Genomic DNA, 21,704 nt, shown 5'->3' on the forward strand with positions numbered 1-21,704 from the left:
TATACTTACCAGCAGTGGAAACGTCTGTGTCACCGTCTCGCACTTCTAAGTACTCCCTGTATATGTCAGCATTGGCAGACCTAACCTCTGGAGGTGGCAAAATAATCTCGGAACAGTTGAGTGGGAGAGTAACGGAGAGCTCATTGGACAGCCTGTTGATGATGTTATTAGGTCCTACTGTAGCAACTACCACATTGTATCTCACTCCAGCCTCAGTTGTTATGGCAACACGACACCTCCGCTCGTGTGGCTTGGGTACAACCTGCAAAAATAAGACGTTTATAGCCAAGATGACTTCGCAGGCAAATTGGAAGTAAACTGGCAAATTAATATATATTTTAAAAACATGTTTTGGAGAGAATTTAGCTGTAAACTGAGGAAAGTATAACGCATGGAGCATAGAAAATTTAAAAAGGCAGTCTTGTTATTTACCATGCTGCCACATTCGACATCATTCAGGTAGACAAGGTAGCCTTTAACAGGCTGAGAATTTGTGGAGATATTTCTCCAAACCAACACTAGCTCATCAACCTGGTTTGATCTTTCCACAGATATCAGCGGTCCACCTTTTCTTGTCTTGAAAAAGAATGACAGAAAACGTTAGCAAAGTGCAATTAAATGTTAAAACCTGATATACAATCTAAAATACATTACGTGTATCAATCACATTTCTATAATCAGACCTTGTAGAAAATAAAGCTCGGAACTAAAACTAGCTGTACTAAATTAAAACTACTAACAGTGTCCTAACTACAAGCCATATTGCACTGTAAACATACCTTGTCAGTCTTAACTACAAGCCATATTGCACTGTAAACATACCCTGTCAGTCTTAACTACAAGCCATATTACACTGTAAACATACTCTGTTAGTCCTAACTACAAGCCATATTACACTGTAAACATACCCTGCTAGTTCTAACTACAAGCCATATTTCACTGTAAACATACCCTGTCAGGACAAAGGAGTGTGACTATGTTCGACCTGTGAGGAACCAAGGATGCATCCTCTGGCATGCACTCGAGAAGTATCTCATAGGTGTGTCCACCAGCCAAGCCTGAGACATTGAGGGCTGAGTGTGTCGGGGGAAAGGATGTACAATAGAGAACTCCATTAATGTACAGCTACAATAGCAAAATGATAACTGTTTAGCATGGCCGCCACAAAGCAACAACGATGATCGAAAACCATGGACATCAGCAATAGCAAAGCAACGACTATAGCCTATGTACAGTTACAATAGCAAATCTACAACTGATGGTCATGTCCAGCTACAATAGCAAATCGATAAATGATGGTCATGCACAGCTACTATATTAAATTGATAACTGATGGTCATGTACAGCTACAATAGCAAACCGATAATCGATGGTTATGTACAGTTACAATAGCAAATAAATAACTGATCATCATGTACAGCTACAATAGGAAACCAATAACTGATAGTCACGTACAGTTACAATAGCAAACTGACAACTGATGATCATGTACACCTACAATAACCAATCGATAACTGACAGTATTATGCAGCTACAATAGTAAATCGATAGCTGATGGTATTGTACAGCTATGCTACCAACTTTAGTTTTTTGCCAGGTGTAACAACTATTCAGGTTAACCATCGAGACTATAAACAGACATTAGACCTCCTAAAGACAACATGAAATATTAACACTAGAGCACTGGAGTGATAAACTCCATAACGACAAACATTAGATGAAAAGGCTTGGAAGTAGACTAAATGACAAAGCATGGTCTAAGCATTGGTCAGCAAACAACTGTAAACATCCCAGAGGACAGCAGCAATACATGCAGAATTGAATTATTTTGTATTTTTCCTTAGAAATTATTTGAAAAAACAATTTTTTTGCAACATAAAACTGAAACAACTTAAATATATACATTTAAAGACCTTTAAAAACTTTCAGTAGCTAAAAATAAAAACACTGTTATGATCCACCAGTTTGCCGCATCGTTGCGTAGTACTTCCTTCCAGGGTTGATATAGAGGAGGTAACTCTTAGTAATGAACATTGTTATTATGGAGTTTTCTTATCGTGATACAGTATAGCAGCTATTATTTCTTTTGTGGACTAAGTGAGAGCAGCAGAGCAGCATTGCTAAAATAAGATATATATTATTACGCCAGCCACTTGGATCTAAGAACCTCACCTTGTATCCTTTGACTATATCCATACAAGCCTCTGGCAGCTCGTCCCAGAAAATCATTATTTCTCCATCCTGTTCTCCCATGTGACCCTCTATGTATGGGACACAACGAGCCCAGAGTTTTCGCTCATCCTGCATCAGTATAACCACAGACAAATGATATTTTCGTTACCAACCGGGTACACTTTGCATACACAAAGTGCATAAGTTTACCATAAAGGCTAGAGTTTAAACGCATACTCAACAAACGCATATTGTATGAGTTCAACTCGTTACTCATTTGCAAAAAATGCAAACAAAATCTAAAATATATAGTTCTTCCTTTACCAGTTCTCTGGGGGTGCTAGTAACTGATTCTTCTTCCGTTGTCGTGAAGTCATTTGGATCATTGACCGCAAACCGGTGAGATGTGAACACGTCACTGTCTACCATCTCATCATGCACTGCACAGGCTCTGATAAACGTGAGACCCTCATTTTTCAAGACCACGCCAGTTTCAGGGTTGTAAACCTGAAAAATAACAATGTGTTTATATGAAGCGTACTCAGTAATTTCTCTAGCTTCGGGTAAGCAAGGAATTTTCCATAGGTTCTACGCTGATGCTGAGAGACATAGAATCACCTGATCAAAACTGCAGTAATAAGGTCGTAGCTCAGAGACTGCTTAGAATGATTAGCACACTTGTCTGTTTCATTACATGATGCTGTACCACAGAGACCTGAGGCTACAGGGTGCTATTCGTAACACTCTTCTTACACACAAGTTTTAACTAACGAACAATACATATATTTGTTTTAATTCTCTGAGTATATCCGCTACTTTATTCTGAACGTATCAAGAGTGACATTCTTTGTATTTTAAAACAGTTGGAAGTTTTCGCAATAAATTATGCTAAAATCAAGAAAATCAATTAAAAACCTAGATTGATAAAGCAATGCTCTCTTGCTATGTGAGGAGGAGACACGGTTTGCTAATGAGATATTTAGGAAATTCATTAGCTAAACTTACTGCTGATGAGTGTAAATTAGCTGTATTACTGGTTGATCCTAGGCTCTGACAGGAATTCTGACACCGGTCAAAGCGTTTAAAAATGATAGAAAATCGTTTGAAGACCAAAGTTGATGAAATTCAGAAAAAAGTCTTTCTTATTCGAGATGTCATGCCTAGGCAGTGAATATTGTTGCTGCTCACTAAATTAGACTGTTTCTGTTAACTCTTTGATTTTAGCCTAAGTTTAGCGTGATTCGATTTGTCTAAGCCTCCGCAATCCCATTGCATAAATATATTCTCTACTATTGTCTTACAAAAATTTCTGCTCAGTCATGATTACATAAATTTGAAAATTTATAATTTTCATTTAACCTGTTACCGTATTGAAACTCAAAGATGAGTCAGTCATTTTGATTAAAAGCAGCTATGGACGACTCCAGTCTTACAGCCGATGCATAGTAACAAATCGATAGATGGGGTAGAACTACCTGAGACGATCTGTGCCAAGGATACGGAGCAGAGCCATCAATAGTGTAGTATATGGTGGCGTCTCTGGTGGCGCACTTTAACTCCACCTGGTGATTCAATTCAACGCTACCTCCCAGCAGTTCAGTGTAGTCTATGTAGGGTGTTTCAGCCTTCTTACCTGTTGAAGGAAAAAACTTTAATTTAATTATAAATCGCGCTAGGTCATGTGTATTGTTGACCTCAGCCGTGACTGATGAATCACTCACCAGTTACTAGTTAGGTGAATGTTAGCTTTAATAACTTCATCAAACTTCAGCTAAACCAGAACTAGTCTGTTACCAAGGTCATCATTATCCTCACTACTCCGAGTATAAGCAGTAGTTTTTACTATCATCACTATCATTATTATTACTATTACTGTTACTTTGTATATCACTACAATTATGGTAGACTCGGAGGGCTAATATTACCATTAATTTCCTATCGTGCGCTGGTTTTTGGTCAGCAAGTTAAACCTAGAAAAGTGGTAGACTAGTACACAGGCTTGTCCGCTGTGTGAAGCCAGCTAAATACTTCTGCACAGTCAGAAGAAGCACCAATTTTTTATATTATTATCATTATTAATAAAATTTCACAGCATGATGTGGAGTCAGGCTGCCAGAAAGTTTTTAGATCTAAATCAAGAACAAAAAACCTGAGATATATAAAACCTTTCGAGTACTCTCACTGATTATCAACATTGTTATGAGAAGTTTTTTAACACAGCGTTAACACTAGTAGAAAATTGTAGCTCTAACCTTTTCAGAGATAGCTTTGAGTGTACCTAGCAATATATCACCTTTAGTCTAGCATTCCAATGTTGCCTGATTGTAATTGTCATTAAAAAATTTCCTATCTTCATTTCTATTTCTGTTAGAAATAGCATCTGTTATTGTTAATAGTACTGCTATATCTATTCTTGTTGTTATGTTTATTGCAATTACTATTATGGATCACATCATCATTATTTCTATAATGACCCTTATTACCTGCATTAATGATAGCATTTGTAAAGCATACCAGCGGTGAGTAGAATAATTTGAACACAACAACGAGCACAAGAGAAAAGTTTACTAACACATCCAAACATTTTACAGGTCTCAGTTGAGGTGGTTAGACACATTTGCAATCAGCACTTCTATGATTGGTTAAGCATTAACAGCGAGATTTAACAATTTTTTACATAGCACTAGCTCTACACGGTAAGCATTTGAACAATAAGACCTCAAGCGTTGTAATGACAGACCTGTTCTCCTGAGTATTTCGCCGTTTGCTAATAACAAACATTGTCAAAATAACAGTAGTAAAAACCTACAATACAATCATAGATAAATGTTCAGAATTCATACAAAAGCCGCCCTAAAATTTTCATAATTCTTTACACACCTGACCTTTAGGGCTCAATAATCCCAATATACAGTAATCAACTTACAGTAAATATAATTAAGTTGTATATCATTTTAATCTTAAAATGTATTCTTTTCGTGATGGTGTTTTATTGTTTGCAAGTTAAAAATTTAATCTTCCTAATTACACGCTACTCTGACTCACTGAGATCTGTTCTGTATTAATGAAACATTAGCAAAAGTTAATTGATGTCAATTCTTTTTTAAAATCGTTGTGCTAAAATCTTTTAATTTTTCTAAAATGTTTGATGTTTCTATTTTTATAGCAGTATATAGAAAGCTATTGTTGACATTTTAAGCATTTATTTATCAAAAAAACATTTAGTGAAAAGTATTTACATTCAGCGCTGCTTAGCAACATAACAGACAGATTATTGCTTTATAAAAACTAGCAAATAAGTAAAACAGATGGAGGAGATTCTGAGCAATAAAATGATACTAAGTTTTTATATTCTTGTCCTTTTTTAAGAGAAATTAATCTGGTTATATATCTTTTAGAAATACTAAACTATAGTAGGTGGCTCCATATTTTTGCACATGAATGCGCCCATAACAACTATCTTTAGTGTTACGAATTATTTTTCGAGTATTTGTTCATTACATAACAAAAAAATAAAAAGAGAGTGTTCTGTTTAAAGGCCAGCATAATGAGAGACATACCAGGTATTATGACGTTGATTGATCCTGCATAGCCGGGAGCCCCTAACGATGCTACACAGAAATGTCCGAGCTCATCAAAGGTGTACATGTAAGAGCTACTCTTTACCGGCTTGCCGCTGTTGAAAGATCTTTTTCCTTCGACGACACTCAAAGGAATCTTCAGAAATATCAAATCAGTTTGTTATTAAGTAGAAAGCAATATTACAAAAAATCTTTGCTCGATGAGTACTTTCATTAGCTGCGACTAATTGGAACAACAGAGTTGGTGTAAAGCGTTTGCGTATGTGCAGTATAAACTGATAAACAGGCAAGCTAGTTGTAAGTTTACCTCTTCGTTGGGGTAACAAAACCCTTCACTGCTCTTGCTCTGCAGCGGAACAAAAGCGTGATTTACCAGTAAAAACAATTATTGGAAGAGAAAAACCACAAAACTTGTTTAAACGAAAACTTAATCTGTCCTGTTGGTATTTTTTATTTTCTACCTGATACCACTCCATATGAATTACTCGCAGAATTTATAATTTACAGGACGAGCAAAGCATACAAACTACTTTATTTCTATGAGAACACAATATGAGAGGACTTATTGCCACATAGAAATAACAACTCCTGATTACTGCTGATGCTAACCATTGCTACACCGAGATAGATTTAAGATTTATTTGCTCTGCTCCCAGAGCACATTAAATTAGCATTAATCAAATACAATCTTCTACCATGTTTGCTGAACTAATGATGCTTTGCGCAAAAAGTAGCTTATGAGTTGTCTGCCCACAACATGCCATTCTAATGCACCCTTATTGCCAATCTTTTGAAGAGAGGGAAAGAAATTCATACCTCATTATCTGGCGAATTGACATGTATGATGTTGTGAGCTTGATTTTCCTCTTGCTGCCAGGTCCACACTACCGTGTCCCCCTTTTTCACAGTAATGTTTCTTGGATGAAAGCCTGCAGAGTCCAGCCTCACGCAATGGCCTTCTACAAGATAGTTATAAGGGTTAGCCAATTATTTAATATGTAAACAGATAAACTGGAAAGCAGGTAATCCAGCAACTAATCAGGGAATTAATGACAGGTTAGTAGATAAACTATTAGACTACTAGTACCAACTTTAGCACAACCACTAGTATACAGCTAGTACCTTCGAAAACTGATGTGCTTGTATACTTATTACTACAAAAGCAGCAGAGGGATTTGTGCTTAAAAAGCATATATGCAGACAGTTCATTTGTTAGTGATACCTTCGTTAGGAGTTAAACCATGCAATACATGGTTGACACAAGGACAGGTGTTGTTAACAACGAGTTATCAAAAATAACAAGCAGAAAGGTTTACAGTTTAGGGGTCAGAACACGACAGAACACGAAAGATTAAGGTGACACCTTTACGCTAAAATGGTAATGTACCTGAGTGTGGCCCTGTAATACCTGCAATAGTAAAATTGTGAATGTTGGCCAAAACATCACAATACTATCACTAAGAAATCTAGGTAAAAAAGACTAATGAATAACTGATATAGAACCATAAAGAGGCATAAGGTCAAGGCCATCAGAATGTTCCACTGCGCCCGCTTTAACAAACCTACCTTTCTGCTCATCAACAATGACAGTGCTGATTTGCAAGTCTTCAGGTTCAATGGAGGAAGATGAGCCACGTCGCTGGAGGTCTATCATTGATGGACTTGTGAAATGAAACATGCCATAATCTGGGAAGGCACGATTCATTATCAGCCTACAAAGAATAAAATAGAACTCATCGGAAAGCAGCTGCTTTTAGACCCGCCTTTAGAATTCAGGACGAAAGCACTACACAGCAAAACACTTCGGTTGTTAAGCAAATAAAAGCGATGATACTACCTTGGAGATAGGTATCTTGAATGCACTGGGTTGACAACTTGTGACAGGTTATATACTTCTGTCACATCATGCCGTTTCTCTTGGCTGAACTGCCAGTACACAACGTCGTTCTCGAGTATAGAAAGTGGGTCAGGTCGGATGCTGTTTCGAACATTAATCGCATGTAGTTTTGGCTGATTGGCTACTATGACAGCTCCAAACAGTCTCGGCAGAGATTCGCTGCAATAACAAAATCACTCTCTTAAATTAACATAAATATATCCTACATAAATGATGGCTTCATATTCTGCGAGGTGTTTGCAACATTTAAATAAAACAGTCATTTTACTTTAACTTGTTTAAGTCAATCAAAGAGGTTTAGGTGTTAATCAAAGAGCACTAAGATTTCTTGAAATAGAAAATCAGGCTTGACATACCTCACAAAGTAGTAGACGCCGGGAGTGTGGAACTGATGGACAAACGCCGAGGGGGCGCTGCGTGGAGCGCCGCTGCTAAAACCATTGCTGACACGTTCACCCTCATACGAGACCTGCTGAATGTTATGCTGCCCACCATCAGAACTTTGCCAGATAAACCACACTCTGCTGCCTGGGCCAATGGTAATGGACCGCGGAGAAAACCCACTTTCATCCACTTTGATGGTGCAGTTCTGAAAAGACCAGCTACCTATGATTATCTTTTATATAATAAGAGAGTAAAAACATTTCTAGTCCTGGATAGAAAAGCTCTTAATTCAACTCATGTTTCAGCAGTATAGAAAGTTCATGAACAATGACTAGTTACTGTTACTAGTTACTAGTAGCCTGTCTTGACAAGCGATCGTTTTTGCGTAGTTGTCCCCCCCCCCGTCGAGCGGCGAGCAACAACAGCTTGTCACAAGACGTACTGCACCTGATGCATCAGCTGCACTTATAAGGAGTTGTTCTCTTCTGTCTACGCGGCTCAGCTGCGATGTTATTCCTGTCGCTCCATTGATAATCATAACGGATTTCACGCAAAAATTTATGTAGAAAAATTAAGATAAGAACGTTTAACTGGCGACCCCTCTCTGCAGTAAACTTTATTAGAATTTGAGAACTTAGCCAACAACAGCGACTAAAGATGTCGTTACTTGTGCGCTCAGTCAGTTTTATTTCTATTTTTGTATCAGTCAGTTTTATTTGCTCTTATGGATTTTATTTTGAGTTTATTTTATTCTTAAGTTCTACTAAAGTTTATCACAGAAACTGGTTTTTGGTTAAACGTTGTAATCTTGTTTTTTTTCTACATAAATTTTTGCATGAAATCCGTTATGATTACCAATGGAGCGATCGACATAACATCGCGGCCAAGCCGCGTAGACGGAAGAGAACAACTTCCTATAAGTGCAGCTGATGCATCAGGTGCAGTACGTCTTGTGACAAGCTGTTGTTGCTCGACAGGGGGACAACTACGCAAAAACAACAGCTTGTCAAGACAGGCTACTAGTTACTGTACGATCAACTTTCTAAGTTGAGATAAGAAGCTTGAATATTTACCAAATTCATTGCAGAAATCAGCTTCACAAATTCTCATTGAAAGAATAGCTCTAAATTTTAGTTGAACAATCAACCATATCTCAAGCTGAAATCTCTAACTACAGCAAAGAGATTGACTCACAATATCTCCAGACTCAACAAGGAGACTGGAAGTAGGAAGCTTGTCAACTACTTCAGGTATCTTGTAGTGATAGATACCGATGGAGTGGACGACGGTAGTCTGTATGCCCGCCTTGCAGAACTGCACAATTTGTTGGTTTGTCATCACCTTACAGTTGCCTGCAATGTGCGAACAATAGGCATTAAATAAATGCAGTTAACACTCTCTGTTGCGGAAACAAAGAAAATTGCCTACAAGTTCTTTTCACAACCATGTCCGGCTAAGCGGTGATGGAGACAAGAGGAAGAATTTAGAAAGAAGTACCTGCGCACTGGCTATCCTTGTAACTCTTTGCTGAGGGGCTCAGGCATTGCTCTACCTGCTTTAAAGCGAAAGCTTTCTTCATATTACTTGGTGTCCACTGCCACCATATCCTGTCACCAGCTTTGGCTGATAACAGAGCTGAAAACATAAAAAGCCATTGACTAATCAGTAAAAGGTTACTATGCAAAAGAAATAATTTCAATATCTAGTTTGTGCTGGTTCATAGAGACAGCAAAATACCAGTTTACACAGCAGCCAGTTTCACACAGCATGTGAAATGTTGAAGCGCAAAGCTTAACAAAAAAAAACTAGTTTAAAGAGCTCAGCCAATGAAATGCCAGATCACAAAGCCCAACCAGTGATATGCCAGCTCACAAAGTTCATTCGATGAAAATCCATGTTGTTGTCGTTGAAGAGTTCACGGAGTAGAGACAATGCTAAATATGAAATGCTAACCAGGAGAGTATTGTGTAGGAAGGACATCCACAAAATGCTCTTTTTGTCGAGGTTTAACGATGATAGTGCCTATATATGAGGCAGTGCATGACTGATCTCGATCTGTATAGTAGTAGACTCCTGGTTGGTCGAACTGGTGAGCAACCAATCCGGTAGTTGTCGGTTCATGCCATTTGAAACCATCAGAGACCTTATAATATATACGTATACAAATAACAACCGCTGAGAAAACCCCAAATCTATTTAAGTTGATAATTAGTCTTGTAAAACCTCTAAAATGATGTGTAACTACAAACCAAATCTTAAAGCATAACTTGTACTTATTATTAATTTTGTTTTGGCAATAATATAATATATAAATGTTAAGTTCAGAGAAGCTGAACACTATTAACTGCAGCTAATCAGCATGTAAACTCCAACATTGACAAATACTAGGCCTTACTATTTTAACAAATAGTTTTGCTTCATGTTATACACACCTAAGATTTAGACTGAGGATATGTTTGATGTAAAGTTTTTGGGAATGACTACAGATGTGCTGATACTCTAACCGGAAAAAAATCTAGCCAAAAGTCAGATGCGAATATAGTTTGTTGACGGAACATAACTTACAGGACAATATTCATCAGCGGAAGGTTCGATCTGGTAGATGCAGTGCTCATGGGTTGTCTCCTTCCAACTGAACCAAACTTTATCGTCTTGGTCTATCAACAGCATCATTGGCTCGAATCTCCGGTCTTGGATGATCACTTTATGCTCTCTGAAGTTACGCATTCAATGTTAATTTTATTCAGTCTCAACTATTAATTTTTAAAGACATCCAGAAAGGTGAAATAGTTTTCCCACAAATCAACTCTGATCATCATAATAAGGTGAAAGCCAGATGGCAATAAAATTGATAATTGGAGTAAGAAGACAACTCCGTATGAAAACACTGATATGGGGTGGTCCATTCATGCCTATTTGTTTATTAGCATTATAAATATTTTACCATTTTTTTTAAAATAGTCAGTTATAAAGCAACATTAAATTCCTACATGCTCCAGCAATATGAGAGTGAGAAGACAGTCAAACATGGTTGGTGGTTGGTTTGGTCTAAACCAGTTATAGTGAAATCTAACAACAAACCTGCTAACGCGTTGCACGTGTACCACACAGATTCCACTCTCCGCCACATTCAGTGACTGAGTATGGAAGTAATAGACACCGGGTGACCTGCAGGTAAAAAGATACATAGATGGATAAGGGTTGCCCAACCAGAGAGATACACCAATGAATACAAACTCTGTAGCAAATACATGTGTTCTCACTTGGGTATTGAAGAGACTAACACCAACTATATAATAAAAATCAAATGGCTATTTGCTTGCAAGAGTATTTCTAAAATGAGGTTAGGTCTATGTGTGTGATCAATTCCCTGAAGATCGAGTTTGTCCGATTATCTTAACACCAGCAGAGGCTGTGCATGTTTTTTTGAAGAGAATTATTGTACAAACAATGGCTCTGTTATGTTGGCTGGACATGTCTAAGTTCAGTGGCAACCTCGACGACTGGAGACCTGCCCAGTTACAGAGAGCAATTTATGGGTGGATACCATTTCTGTCACCACCTGTCACTACCTGTCACCACCAGTAGCATTTTTTGGGAATTCAACCCCAACCTGTTGTTTGTAGGTCAAGCCTTCTAGGTCACGATTAGATTTATTTATCAAAGCTGTTTGCCAAAGCGGCTATTGAACTTACCGAAAGTCATGTGTGTAGGAACCATTCACAGTAGGCACCACACTGTAAAACAAAGAGATAAAGATTTGCTATACGCAGTGCTATTGTCTCAAAACTGCTGCAACTGTTTTACTGCTAGTTCTTAGAAAGTAAAATTAGCCAATGACAAAGCATCTACTTATCAGAATAGATTTTATACAAGCTCCTAGCAACTACCAATAGCCAATACTCTCTTTTATTCAAAAACTAGGACTTTCTTTTCAAAAGACTGTATTCAGAATCATTACTAAGTTGGTTGATACTATAGGTCTACTAACACTAATGCAAAGCTTTAATGGAATGAGAATACTCTCAGTTGTTTCTGTGGCCTAATAAGCAAGTGAGAAAATTGATGCAAGCAGAACAATTGTTGAGATATTGGGAAATGTGGTAGTAGAGATAACGGGGAATATAACATAGTAGTACTAGAGGTAGTGGGGAATGTGACTTTTTAGTATCAATGAATTACAGAATGTGACATTTCAGTACCAGAAACATTAAAACATGTGGCATTTTAGTACCAGAGACATTAAAACATGTGACATTACAGAATCAAGGATATCAGAAAATAGGGAATTTCTTTTTGGAAGCATTAAGGTATGTGGCCTTATGATGCTGGAATGCGCTAATATTATATGTGATAGGTAAGATGGCGATGGTGAAGCAGAAATATTAGTTTGCGGGACTTTCCTGAAACATCCACAAGGTACTGCAGACATAATGCTTACCCCTGCTGACTCTTAGCCCGAAATCCACAATGCTGATCACAGTACTCAAGCTGGATGACTGAGTGTGGAATCCTGCATTTTGGCCAAATAAAGTTGAGCCCAGTGCCAACCTCTATAGATATGTTTTTCATCTTGAAGCCCTGGTCAGTGATGACAACATTATAAAATGGACGGGGTATGACCTTGACATTAAGAGCTCCAGCTTTTTTCTTCGTCCCTTCACTACAAAACAAAAAAGAAAATATCTGCCACTATTTTGTTTGATTTGTTACAGCAATTCACGTTTTAACTCTTCTACAATCACCAGCATTCTTTTTATACAAACAAAATCTCCATCAGACATGAATTTTATTTTATTTTTTAAAAATTTTATTTCCAATTTATTTTTTCATCAGACATGAATTCAGAAAGACATCTAGTCAGCTTGATTCTCACTGAATGAATCTAGATCTACGCGTGTCTAGGCCACCTAGCTAACTCCTATTGCACAAAGACACACAGCGGCAGCAACCGGAGTGAAGCTAATATAACTGCACCTCCTACGCCGTTGCATGAAAGATTAGAGAGAGAAAATAAAGGATCTCAAGAGGGGCATTTGACAGCGCTATTGAATGCCTGGATGATTAAACTCGAGTCAACAATACATCAACAGGTTTTGCTGCGTGATTTAAAATCATTGTTGGCGCGTGATGAGAGCGAGGAAGTTACCTGACCAAGGTGTACTGCCCGGTGAGGTTAAACTCAAATCTAAATTCTTGTTTTCGACATTTTGGCCCACTCTGTATTCCTCCTGGTACGACCTCATGAGTCCCGTTGAATGGTATCACCTACAACATGCCAACCTCCTACTAAAATTTAAGTTTTAATCAAAACCAACGAGGGATTAGGCAAGCTTAATGAAGCTGACAACTATGGCCCAACCAGTTGGGTTGGCTAGTTACAAGTTTGATTAAAAAATACAGATCTGGGGAGGTGTATACATAAGCTCAGCCAATGTTTATTGATTTTGGAAGCTTAGGTAGCTATAGCATAGCACGATGCATACGTAATCGATACATAAAGTGCAAGTATACCATAAGCTATGCCATGTCACGACTGCAAGCGACCTGCCGTGTCTAAGGAAGAGTACTAAAACGATCCTTGCTGATCCCACTTGAGAGACAATACAGTGGCAGCAAACAGAAGTTGTAATCGATTCGCTATAGACCTACATTACATAAGCTAGTCAATCAATGTCCATTAATAATGTGGGCTCGAAACAAACACACAAATGCAGGGGAGCTATTGAATACTATAGACTCACATGCCTATAGAGACATCTACAGATCAACCGCTTGATTAGTAACCATCCCTTATCAATGCTAAGATTGAAAGCAGACACTAGAGATGTTCAAGTATTTCCCAGTGAGGGCCGTACTGGGCATGTACCCTCTAGTAGGCTTAACCAACTAGACCACGACTATCAAATATATATGTTACCATTAATAAATTTCATTTGTTCTATTTATTATTAGATTATTATTACATTTACAAACAACTAGCGTCACAGCAGTTGCATGTGGGGTATTAGAGCTACATTTTTGTACATTCCTAGCATCAGCAAGAATGAAATCGACGTGGAAGGCTAATTGTGTGCTTTTGACTTGCAATGTTCTCTAACCTCGGGCACAGAGATGTGAATTAAACTTGTGTATAACAACAAAAATATTAAGGCATGGCACGCAGTACGATATCATATGATATATGGATAGTATACCATACCATAACCTGTCTAAATATTGTTTTCACTACTATGCCAGGCTGTACACAAATTATTGTATCTATACGTAGTATAGTTGAACATTTTAGCAACAGTAGTTAATAAAATATCGACTGCAATGACCATTATGCTTGTCTGTGGTTGAATATTCTTACCAAAAATTTATTTATTCTAACATCTTGGAAGGAAACTAGAAATTTATGTTATAAACATTAGTCTAGAAATATTTCTCAACTTCAAAAACAATTTGCTACATATAGTTTGTATATCACTAAATTCTTTTTTATCTGAGTTGAATTCTGAAAGTTCAAAAAAGTTTCTGCTTTCAGATAATCATTTTTATTTAAATAATTGTTTCCTGATATGGTCTGTTTAAAGTGCCACACCATCAGAATATTCATAGCTGATGATGTGAAGCACCTAAAGCATTGCGTTTCCTTCTTCATTAAATCCTATACTCAAGTTTACCCTAGCTCTCTGACCAATACCGCTTCCCGCCCTATTGGCTAAGATCAAAGTGTAGTGTAATACCTTCATTATATTTAGTACTATTAAATACAGTTAAGGATTGCCTAAACATCTTTATAACTATTTCTTTTATCAGTGCTTCATATTCTGTAAAGGGTTCACTTTTTTAAATGAACATCTAAATTTTGGATTTTATTGGTTAACTGTTGCTTTTCGTTTGTTTATGATTCTTGCATGGCATAATTTGCAACACATTTATGTTTGAAATAAAACTATTGCCAGTTAAGTAATATATAAATAGGTAATTAAGAAATTATTAAATTAAATTAATATTTTTACTAGTTACTAGCTGTAAGATTGTAATGAATGATCGTTGTTGAACCAAATCTAACATGGTATATATCTTCATCATTCCTGACGTACCTGAAAGACTCTGAAACCATCACCACTTTTCTCATTCCATGTGAGCGTTATGTCCTACAATAGTAGCTTTACAATATAATGACTGCTGTCTTCAGATATCATTTACTTCTCTCTTGATGACTAGAAACACATTCACACAGTATTCAGGAAAAACCGATCTTCATATTTTTGTTCAACCCAAAGAATACTTTACTATCAACAGAATGCAGCGTATGGATGTCAAGGACGTTGGTTAGATCTGTAATTCTCAAAAGTAGAAATCAGCTTCTCATTCAAAACTTACTCTTGTGAACTGAGCACATTCTTACAGGCACTTGTTAAATTGAATGCATTGTAACATTAATAAATTCGTCCCATACAATGGAAAGAGGCTTGTTATAAATTTAAGAAAAATTTAGATTTTTGTTGTTACATCTTGTATAACTAACTCATGCAATAATAGTAAGAATAACAGAAAGTAATATAATCGACCGTAAAGAATGTTTCTCTACCTGGCCTTGGTATACAGTTGTGTCCACGATCGAAAATCCGGCGGACTTTAAAGTGATAGTTGGCCCAGGCTCTAAAAATAATTGTTATAGGTACAGTTTATATAAGTGAGTAATTTATTGTTTTACAACATACAACAAAAACGTCTGCCATACCAAAATATCTTTTTGGTGTGACACATTACACCATAACACAGAAAGACAGTTTATTAATGCTTGAAGGAGGTAATAAAACAGTACCTTTCTTTGCCACTCTTTTTTGAATAGTATCAGCAGACATTGCTCAGCTTTTATTGACAGATTGGCATTACGATAGACATTCCCCGCATGTGTTCACTCTACAATAATGACTCGAATCTCTTATCAATGAGATAAGCAAGCTGAAAAATACAAACTAAAGATAAAATTAAACCAATTAATCGTGATATCAGTACGTTTTATAGCCAATGGCAGTCACGATGTAGATATCATATAATTATAGCCAGCTTTGCAATACTTGTTAAAGATAATGTGTTGCGGGTTGTTCAACTTTGCACTAAGTTTCTGTTATAATATTGTGTCTATTACAAACAGTTGGCAAGAATTATATGTGCCAAAACGTTTAACTTTAACAACTAAGCAATTGAAACAGCCCTTAATTTTTAGGAATTTCAAAGTAACAAAAATTAGAAAATATCTTACTATGGCACTGTCCTATTACTGAGCAGCCCTATATGTGAAGTTTTAAAAACGACGATGATTATTGTTAAGATTGACAAAAAGAGAGACATCACCGTGACTTTGATAAGATTATAGTCAAAAATTACTAACCTGTAAAAGCTTCAAAAATAACTAAAATATTTGAAGCCGGAACAGGCGTAGCTTTTTTACTTTCCACGCATATACCAACCTTAAACATGGTTTTGCTATACCGTCGCTACAGGCGTTGCCACCACGTGACTGATGTAGACGCAATCTGATCGATGGAATCGGGGCAATAGTTAGAGTGCATGCCGCGTGCTCGAGATCCAAGCAGGCTTAGTTATTGTGATAGGAATTGCCCATGACTAGTTTAATAATGCAGTTTGTGCACGGAGTAGACCTGCTCATAAAATAAGTAAATATATGAGAATAGACCAAGTTAATATAAATGTGCTCAATTGATTGAAGACTAGTTTTTGTCAACAAATATCCGGTATATAAATGAGCTACTATTCATATACAAAAAATAAACACTAACGATAACACTAAAAAAATATAATAACTAATATACAGTGTACTTCAAACTGAGCAGCCGTACATAAAATATTTGCTTCTATTATTGTTGTTTTTATTTTATAAATGTCTTTTAGCTTTTGTCAAGCTTTTATTGCGTGTTCAAGCAAAAAGTTCATTGAGCGTTGCGTATGAACGGGTAGCTTTTTACCCAACCGAGTTTGACCTAATTAATGTCTGTTAATCTCTGCACGGTCAAGTTTACACGACAGCGGCTAAACCTACTTGAAAACGGTAATGGCAGATCTCTCTGCACAATTTATCAATTACGCTTAATTTAACCTAATGTCCGATAGACACTAGTACTAGCTTTTATTACCACGTCACATGCATTACAAACAATAACTAAAACTAAGCGACGCTTTGTCTAAATTAGAATGTAAGGCCACCGCCTGGAATTATTATCTTTGTTAGTTAACGTCTCTTTGATTAGTTGCTCGAATGTAAACTATGTCATTTGTAGCTATGTTGTACGAAGAGTTCACAGCACTCTTTGCAGAGACAATTATCATTCTTCAATTAGCCTGTTCAAGCCAATGGGACATTGAAATGAAATAATTGCAAGCAAAAAATAAACAATAGATACTCCAAAAGTTACACATTGATAAATGCAAAAAGGGCAATTTTGATAGTTGTGCAATTACACAAAATGAGTTGTGTGAACATTCAGTAAGGATGATACGTTCGTAATATATATGTTGGCAATTTCTCATTTCCTTTAATTTCTCTTCCCTTTTTTCCTCCACTATTCTTCTCAATACCTTTGCCATTTGGACCCATTCCCTCCTCATTTTTCTGAGAAATGATTGCCCTTGTTAAGATTTTTCTGTGCTACAAAATATTGCTTATTTCTTAGATGTTGGCCGACTCTAAATTTGCTTAGTACCTACTTTGTGGCATCCTAACCGAATTTTGGCACCACTAGTCGTAGAAAAACTAGATTACAATGTCAACCATTGAGTAGCATGTAGTCCCAGAGCTAATTTCAAGCTCTTTTCTACTTAATAAGTTAATTGCCTGGTTAGAATGAACACATTTTTCTTCAAAAGTTTCCATAAATGTAGCTGAAGCATAGTCTTTGGAGATCAGTCTTTATCTCTAACAAGCTTGCATGATAAAAATAAGTCTTGTTTATGTCTCATGAATGAGTTTTTTATTTTATTTGCCATATTAGCGGATGTTATTGTTTGTGTTGTATCTTATTAGGATCTGAATTAGCTTTATGGTTTACACATGTTTATTGTTCCCTTCATGGACGAACACTGATCACACTAAATCTCGTGATTAATGAGAACCAAACATTGAACAGATAGGGAAGATAACTCTAATATACAACAACTCTTCCCCATCTCAATAAAAATATAGATACAGCTGATTACTTGATTGTCGAATTCGCAAAGAAAAAATAATACTCTATAATAATTAATATCGGGGTAATAGTAATATTAAACTTCTTCAATCAGTCTCTTAGGTGGCTGCCGCTCTCGGTTAGATTGTCGGATAGCTGTAGGCATAGGTAGGGATATGCGAGGAGTGGCAGGAGAAATCGCGGACGCCGCGCCACCAACACCAGGCAGCGCCCCTCCAGGCGGGCCGGGCGCAGCCGGACATCCCACAGACTCGCCTCGATCCGACACACCTTCCGGATCTACAACAAGCGGCGGATTTGGGTCAATCACATTCAAAGGTGCCTGGAACTCTTCAAACTGAGTATCAACCAGCCTTGGTTTAAGCTGGTCAAAGTGTCTTTTCCATATTTTATTATTGACCTCTATACTATATAGTAATTGCCCTTCTCTTGACCTAACCCTGCCTTCTAGCCACTTTGTACTACCTACATAGCTACGTGCCCAGACTAATTCCCCTGTTTGAAATCTGATAGGTTTTCTACCTCCACCCCTTGTAACGTAATGATCTTCAAAGGTTGGTCTAATCATATTTAACTTGGTAGTGAGCTCCCTTCCCATGAATCGTAGAGCGGGCGACTCCCCGGTGCCTATGTGCGGACAATTTCTATAAGCTAGTAAGAATCTATCTAAACACAATTGTATACTATCAGTTGGATTCTCTTCCATACACAACTGTAAGCCATGTTTGATTGTTTTTACGAAACGCTCTGCCTGCCCATTCGTAGCTGGATGATAAGGAGCAGATCTAGTATGCTTGACCCCATTCGATTGTAAAAACTGTTGAAACTCATAAGACACAAACTACGGCCCATTATCGGATACCAACTCTTGGATCAAACCGTATCTCGACATATAGTTAGCAAGCATTCCGATCGTACTAGTAGACGTAGTGCTAGTGGTTAAATATACTTCTGGCCATTTAGAGTACGCGTCTACTATTATCAGCAGCATTGTTCCTTTGATTGGTCCCGCATAGTCAATGTGAACTCTTTGCATAGCTTTTTTAGCTGGTAACCATGGGTGAACTTCAACTTTTGGCGGATCTCCCCCCAGTGACTGACAAAGTGGGCATGCTTTGCAACATAACTCTATGTCTCGATCAAAACCAGGCCACCATATAAACGAGCGTCCTAAAGCCTTCATTTTACTCATGCCTAAATGACCCTGATGGAGCTCCTCTAATAGTTTAGCCCTGAGCTTCTCTGGAACTATTACTCGTAACCCCCACATTAACACTCCTCCTACTAGAGACATTTCGCTTTTCTTAGCTATGAAAGGTTTCATTGATTCAGATGATGCTTTTTCTAAACCACCCTCCCGTAACCTACCTACTACTTCTGACAATACCACATCTGTACGAGTGGCTACTGCAACTTGTTCAGAATTAACCGGTAAACTTGCTGCTCGGAATACATAAGCTACTTCCTCCTTTTCAGACTGATCATTATCACCTTTCTCAGCTGGATATCTAGACAGAAAATCTGCTGGATTGTGTTCACTTCGACAACACTCAATCTGATAGTTAAACCCAGATAATTTTAAGGCCCATCGTTGTAATCTCTCTGCTGCCATGACTGGTATGCCAGCTTTGGATCCAAATATTATGCTTAATGGCTGGTTGTCAGTGACTAGTGTAAATGTACGCCCAAAGATAAAATAATAAAAGCGCTCAACTCCAAAAACTATGGCCAAAGCTTCTCTTTCTAGCTGAGGGTAGTTTCGCTCAGCTTTCGACAAAACTCTACTAGCAAACTGAATCGGCTGACACTGACCATCAGCTGACCTATGGGACAAAACCGCGGCTACTCCATCTCTAGAGGCATCACAAGTAAGTACAACCGGTTTGTTTGGATCAAAATGAATCAGAAACTCACTAGTAATCAACAACTTCTTAGACGTCTCAAACGCTTTCTGCGCTTCTAAACCCCAGACTGGCGAATCAACAGCGACCTTCAATAACTCTGTTAGCGGCTTCACCACTTCTGAAAATCTCGGAATGAATTTTCTATAGAAACCCAGCATGCCTAGATACGACCTCAACTTTTTGTCATCCTTAGGTACACTGGTATCAACGATACTTTCTACCTTACTAGGGACAGGCTTTACACCTTTCTCATCAATTATATGACCTAGGTATTGCACCGAAAGCTGCATGAACTTACACTTACGCTTGTTCAGTCTCAACCCAAACTGTTCTAGTCTATCCATTACGGCATCAAGGTTTATATTATGCTCAGGCTTAGAAGTACCGGAAACTAAAATGTCATCATAGTAGACTTGAACCCCTGGTAATCCATTTAAAACTTGCTCCATCGCATGCTGCCAGATAGCAGGAGCCGTCTTGATACCGAAGGCCAAACATTTAAATCTAAACAAACCTTTGCATGTAGCTATAGTTAACAAGTCCCTGTACTGCTCATCTACTACCATCTGGTTGTAGGCAGCTGATAAATCTAGTGTTGTAAACAGCTTACTACCCGACAGTTTGGACAGAATGTCATCCATGTGTATCTGGGGAGGGGACAACTCTTGTAAACATGAGTTAATAGTGGGTTTAAAATTACCGCATAGCCTAAGACTACCATTTTCTTTCACTACTGGTACTACCCCTGACGCCCACTCACTAAATTCTACAGGCTCGACTATTCCTTCTTTTACTAGCCGGTCTAACTCGACTTCAACCGATTCTTTTAGTGCAAGTGGTATTCTATATGCTTTCTCCCTAACTGGCTTACTACCCTCTTTCAAATACAACTTAGCTGTTATGTTTTTCAGGGTCCCTAAACCAGGCTGGAATAACTCAGTGTGACGAGCCAACACCTCATCCAATGACAGACCGTCCCCACCACTTACCTTGCCAATCCCTCCAGCGTGTAAAACTGATGACCAGTCTATAGGAAGCCGTCGCATCCAGTCCCGCCCCAGAAGAACACATCTAGCACCAGTGACCACATACAACCGCAGATTCCCCGACCATCCGGCATAGCGCACCTCTGCCCACAGCCTTCCTTTGCAGGCTACCGATTCACCTGTAAAACTGTAAAATTTCTTATTAGATGGTTGTAAAACTAAATGTTTAAATTTAGTGTCATACACATAATCAGGGATTAGAGTGGTAGAGCATCCGGTATCAACTTCCATGTTTAGCTCTACTTGATTTATTTCACAGGTAACAGTTATTGGATGGCCATGTTTAGGTAAACTTTCAGTTGCGTGTACTACCTCCGAAGTAAGATATACAGGATTCTCTCCATCTTCATCATCTCCGGATTCTCCGCTTCGATGGTTGGACAGGCCAGTACTGTCTACGGTTTTTACACTGCTGCCGTTCTCCTGGTTAGGTTTCTTCTTCTGGTCATTCTGGCGGCACACGGGTTTTATATGACCTTTCTTATGGCATTGATGACATTCCGCGTCCTTAAAAGGGC

The 21,704-nt window shown here is 37.8% G+C and overlaps 1 protein-coding gene across 1 annotated transcript in view; it reads right to left on the reverse strand.

The window, feature by feature from the left end:
• The window catches only part of LOC137390877 (uncharacterized), a 42,184-nt gene extending 24,547 nt beyond the window's left edge, over positions 1 to 17,637 (reverse strand). The window contains exons 1-18 of the mRNA XM_068077192.1: positions 17,629 to 17,637; positions 15,126 to 15,179; positions 13,189 to 13,302; positions 12,476 to 12,720; positions 11,730 to 11,771; positions 11,116 to 11,202; positions 10,600 to 10,747; positions 9,988 to 10,177; positions 9,229 to 9,386; positions 8,007 to 8,239; positions 7,591 to 7,809; positions 7,320 to 7,465; positions 3,648 to 3,778; positions 2,497 to 2,679; positions 2,173 to 2,301; positions 952 to 1,125; positions 433 to 576; positions 10 to 262 (exon numbers count right to left, since the gene is read on the reverse strand). Of these exons, the coding sequence (XP_067933293.1) occupies positions 10 to 262; positions 433 to 576; positions 952 to 1,125; positions 2,173 to 2,301; positions 2,497 to 2,679; positions 3,648 to 3,778; positions 7,320 to 7,465; positions 7,591 to 7,809; positions 8,007 to 8,239; positions 9,229 to 9,386; positions 9,988 to 10,177; positions 10,600 to 10,747; positions 11,116 to 11,202; positions 11,730 to 11,771; positions 12,476 to 12,720; positions 13,189 to 13,302; positions 15,126 to 15,179; positions 17,629 to 17,637 (2,659 nt within the window). The remainder of the gene's footprint in view (positions 1 to 9; positions 263 to 432; positions 577 to 951; positions 1,126 to 2,172; positions 2,302 to 2,496; positions 2,680 to 3,647; positions 3,779 to 7,319; positions 7,466 to 7,590; positions 7,810 to 8,006; positions 8,240 to 9,228; positions 9,387 to 9,987; positions 10,178 to 10,599; positions 10,748 to 11,115; positions 11,203 to 11,729; positions 11,772 to 12,475; positions 12,721 to 13,188; positions 13,303 to 15,125; positions 15,180 to 17,628) is intronic.
• Positions 17,638 to 21,704: the final 4,067 nt, after the last annotated feature.

Source organism: Watersipora subatra, chromosome 3 (assembly GCF_963576615.1).
Source record: "Watersipora subatra chromosome 3, tzWatSuba1.1, whole genome shotgun sequence".
Lineage (NCBI taxonomy): Eukaryota > Metazoa > Bryozoa > Gymnolaemata > Cheilostomatida > Watersiporidae > Watersipora > Watersipora subatra.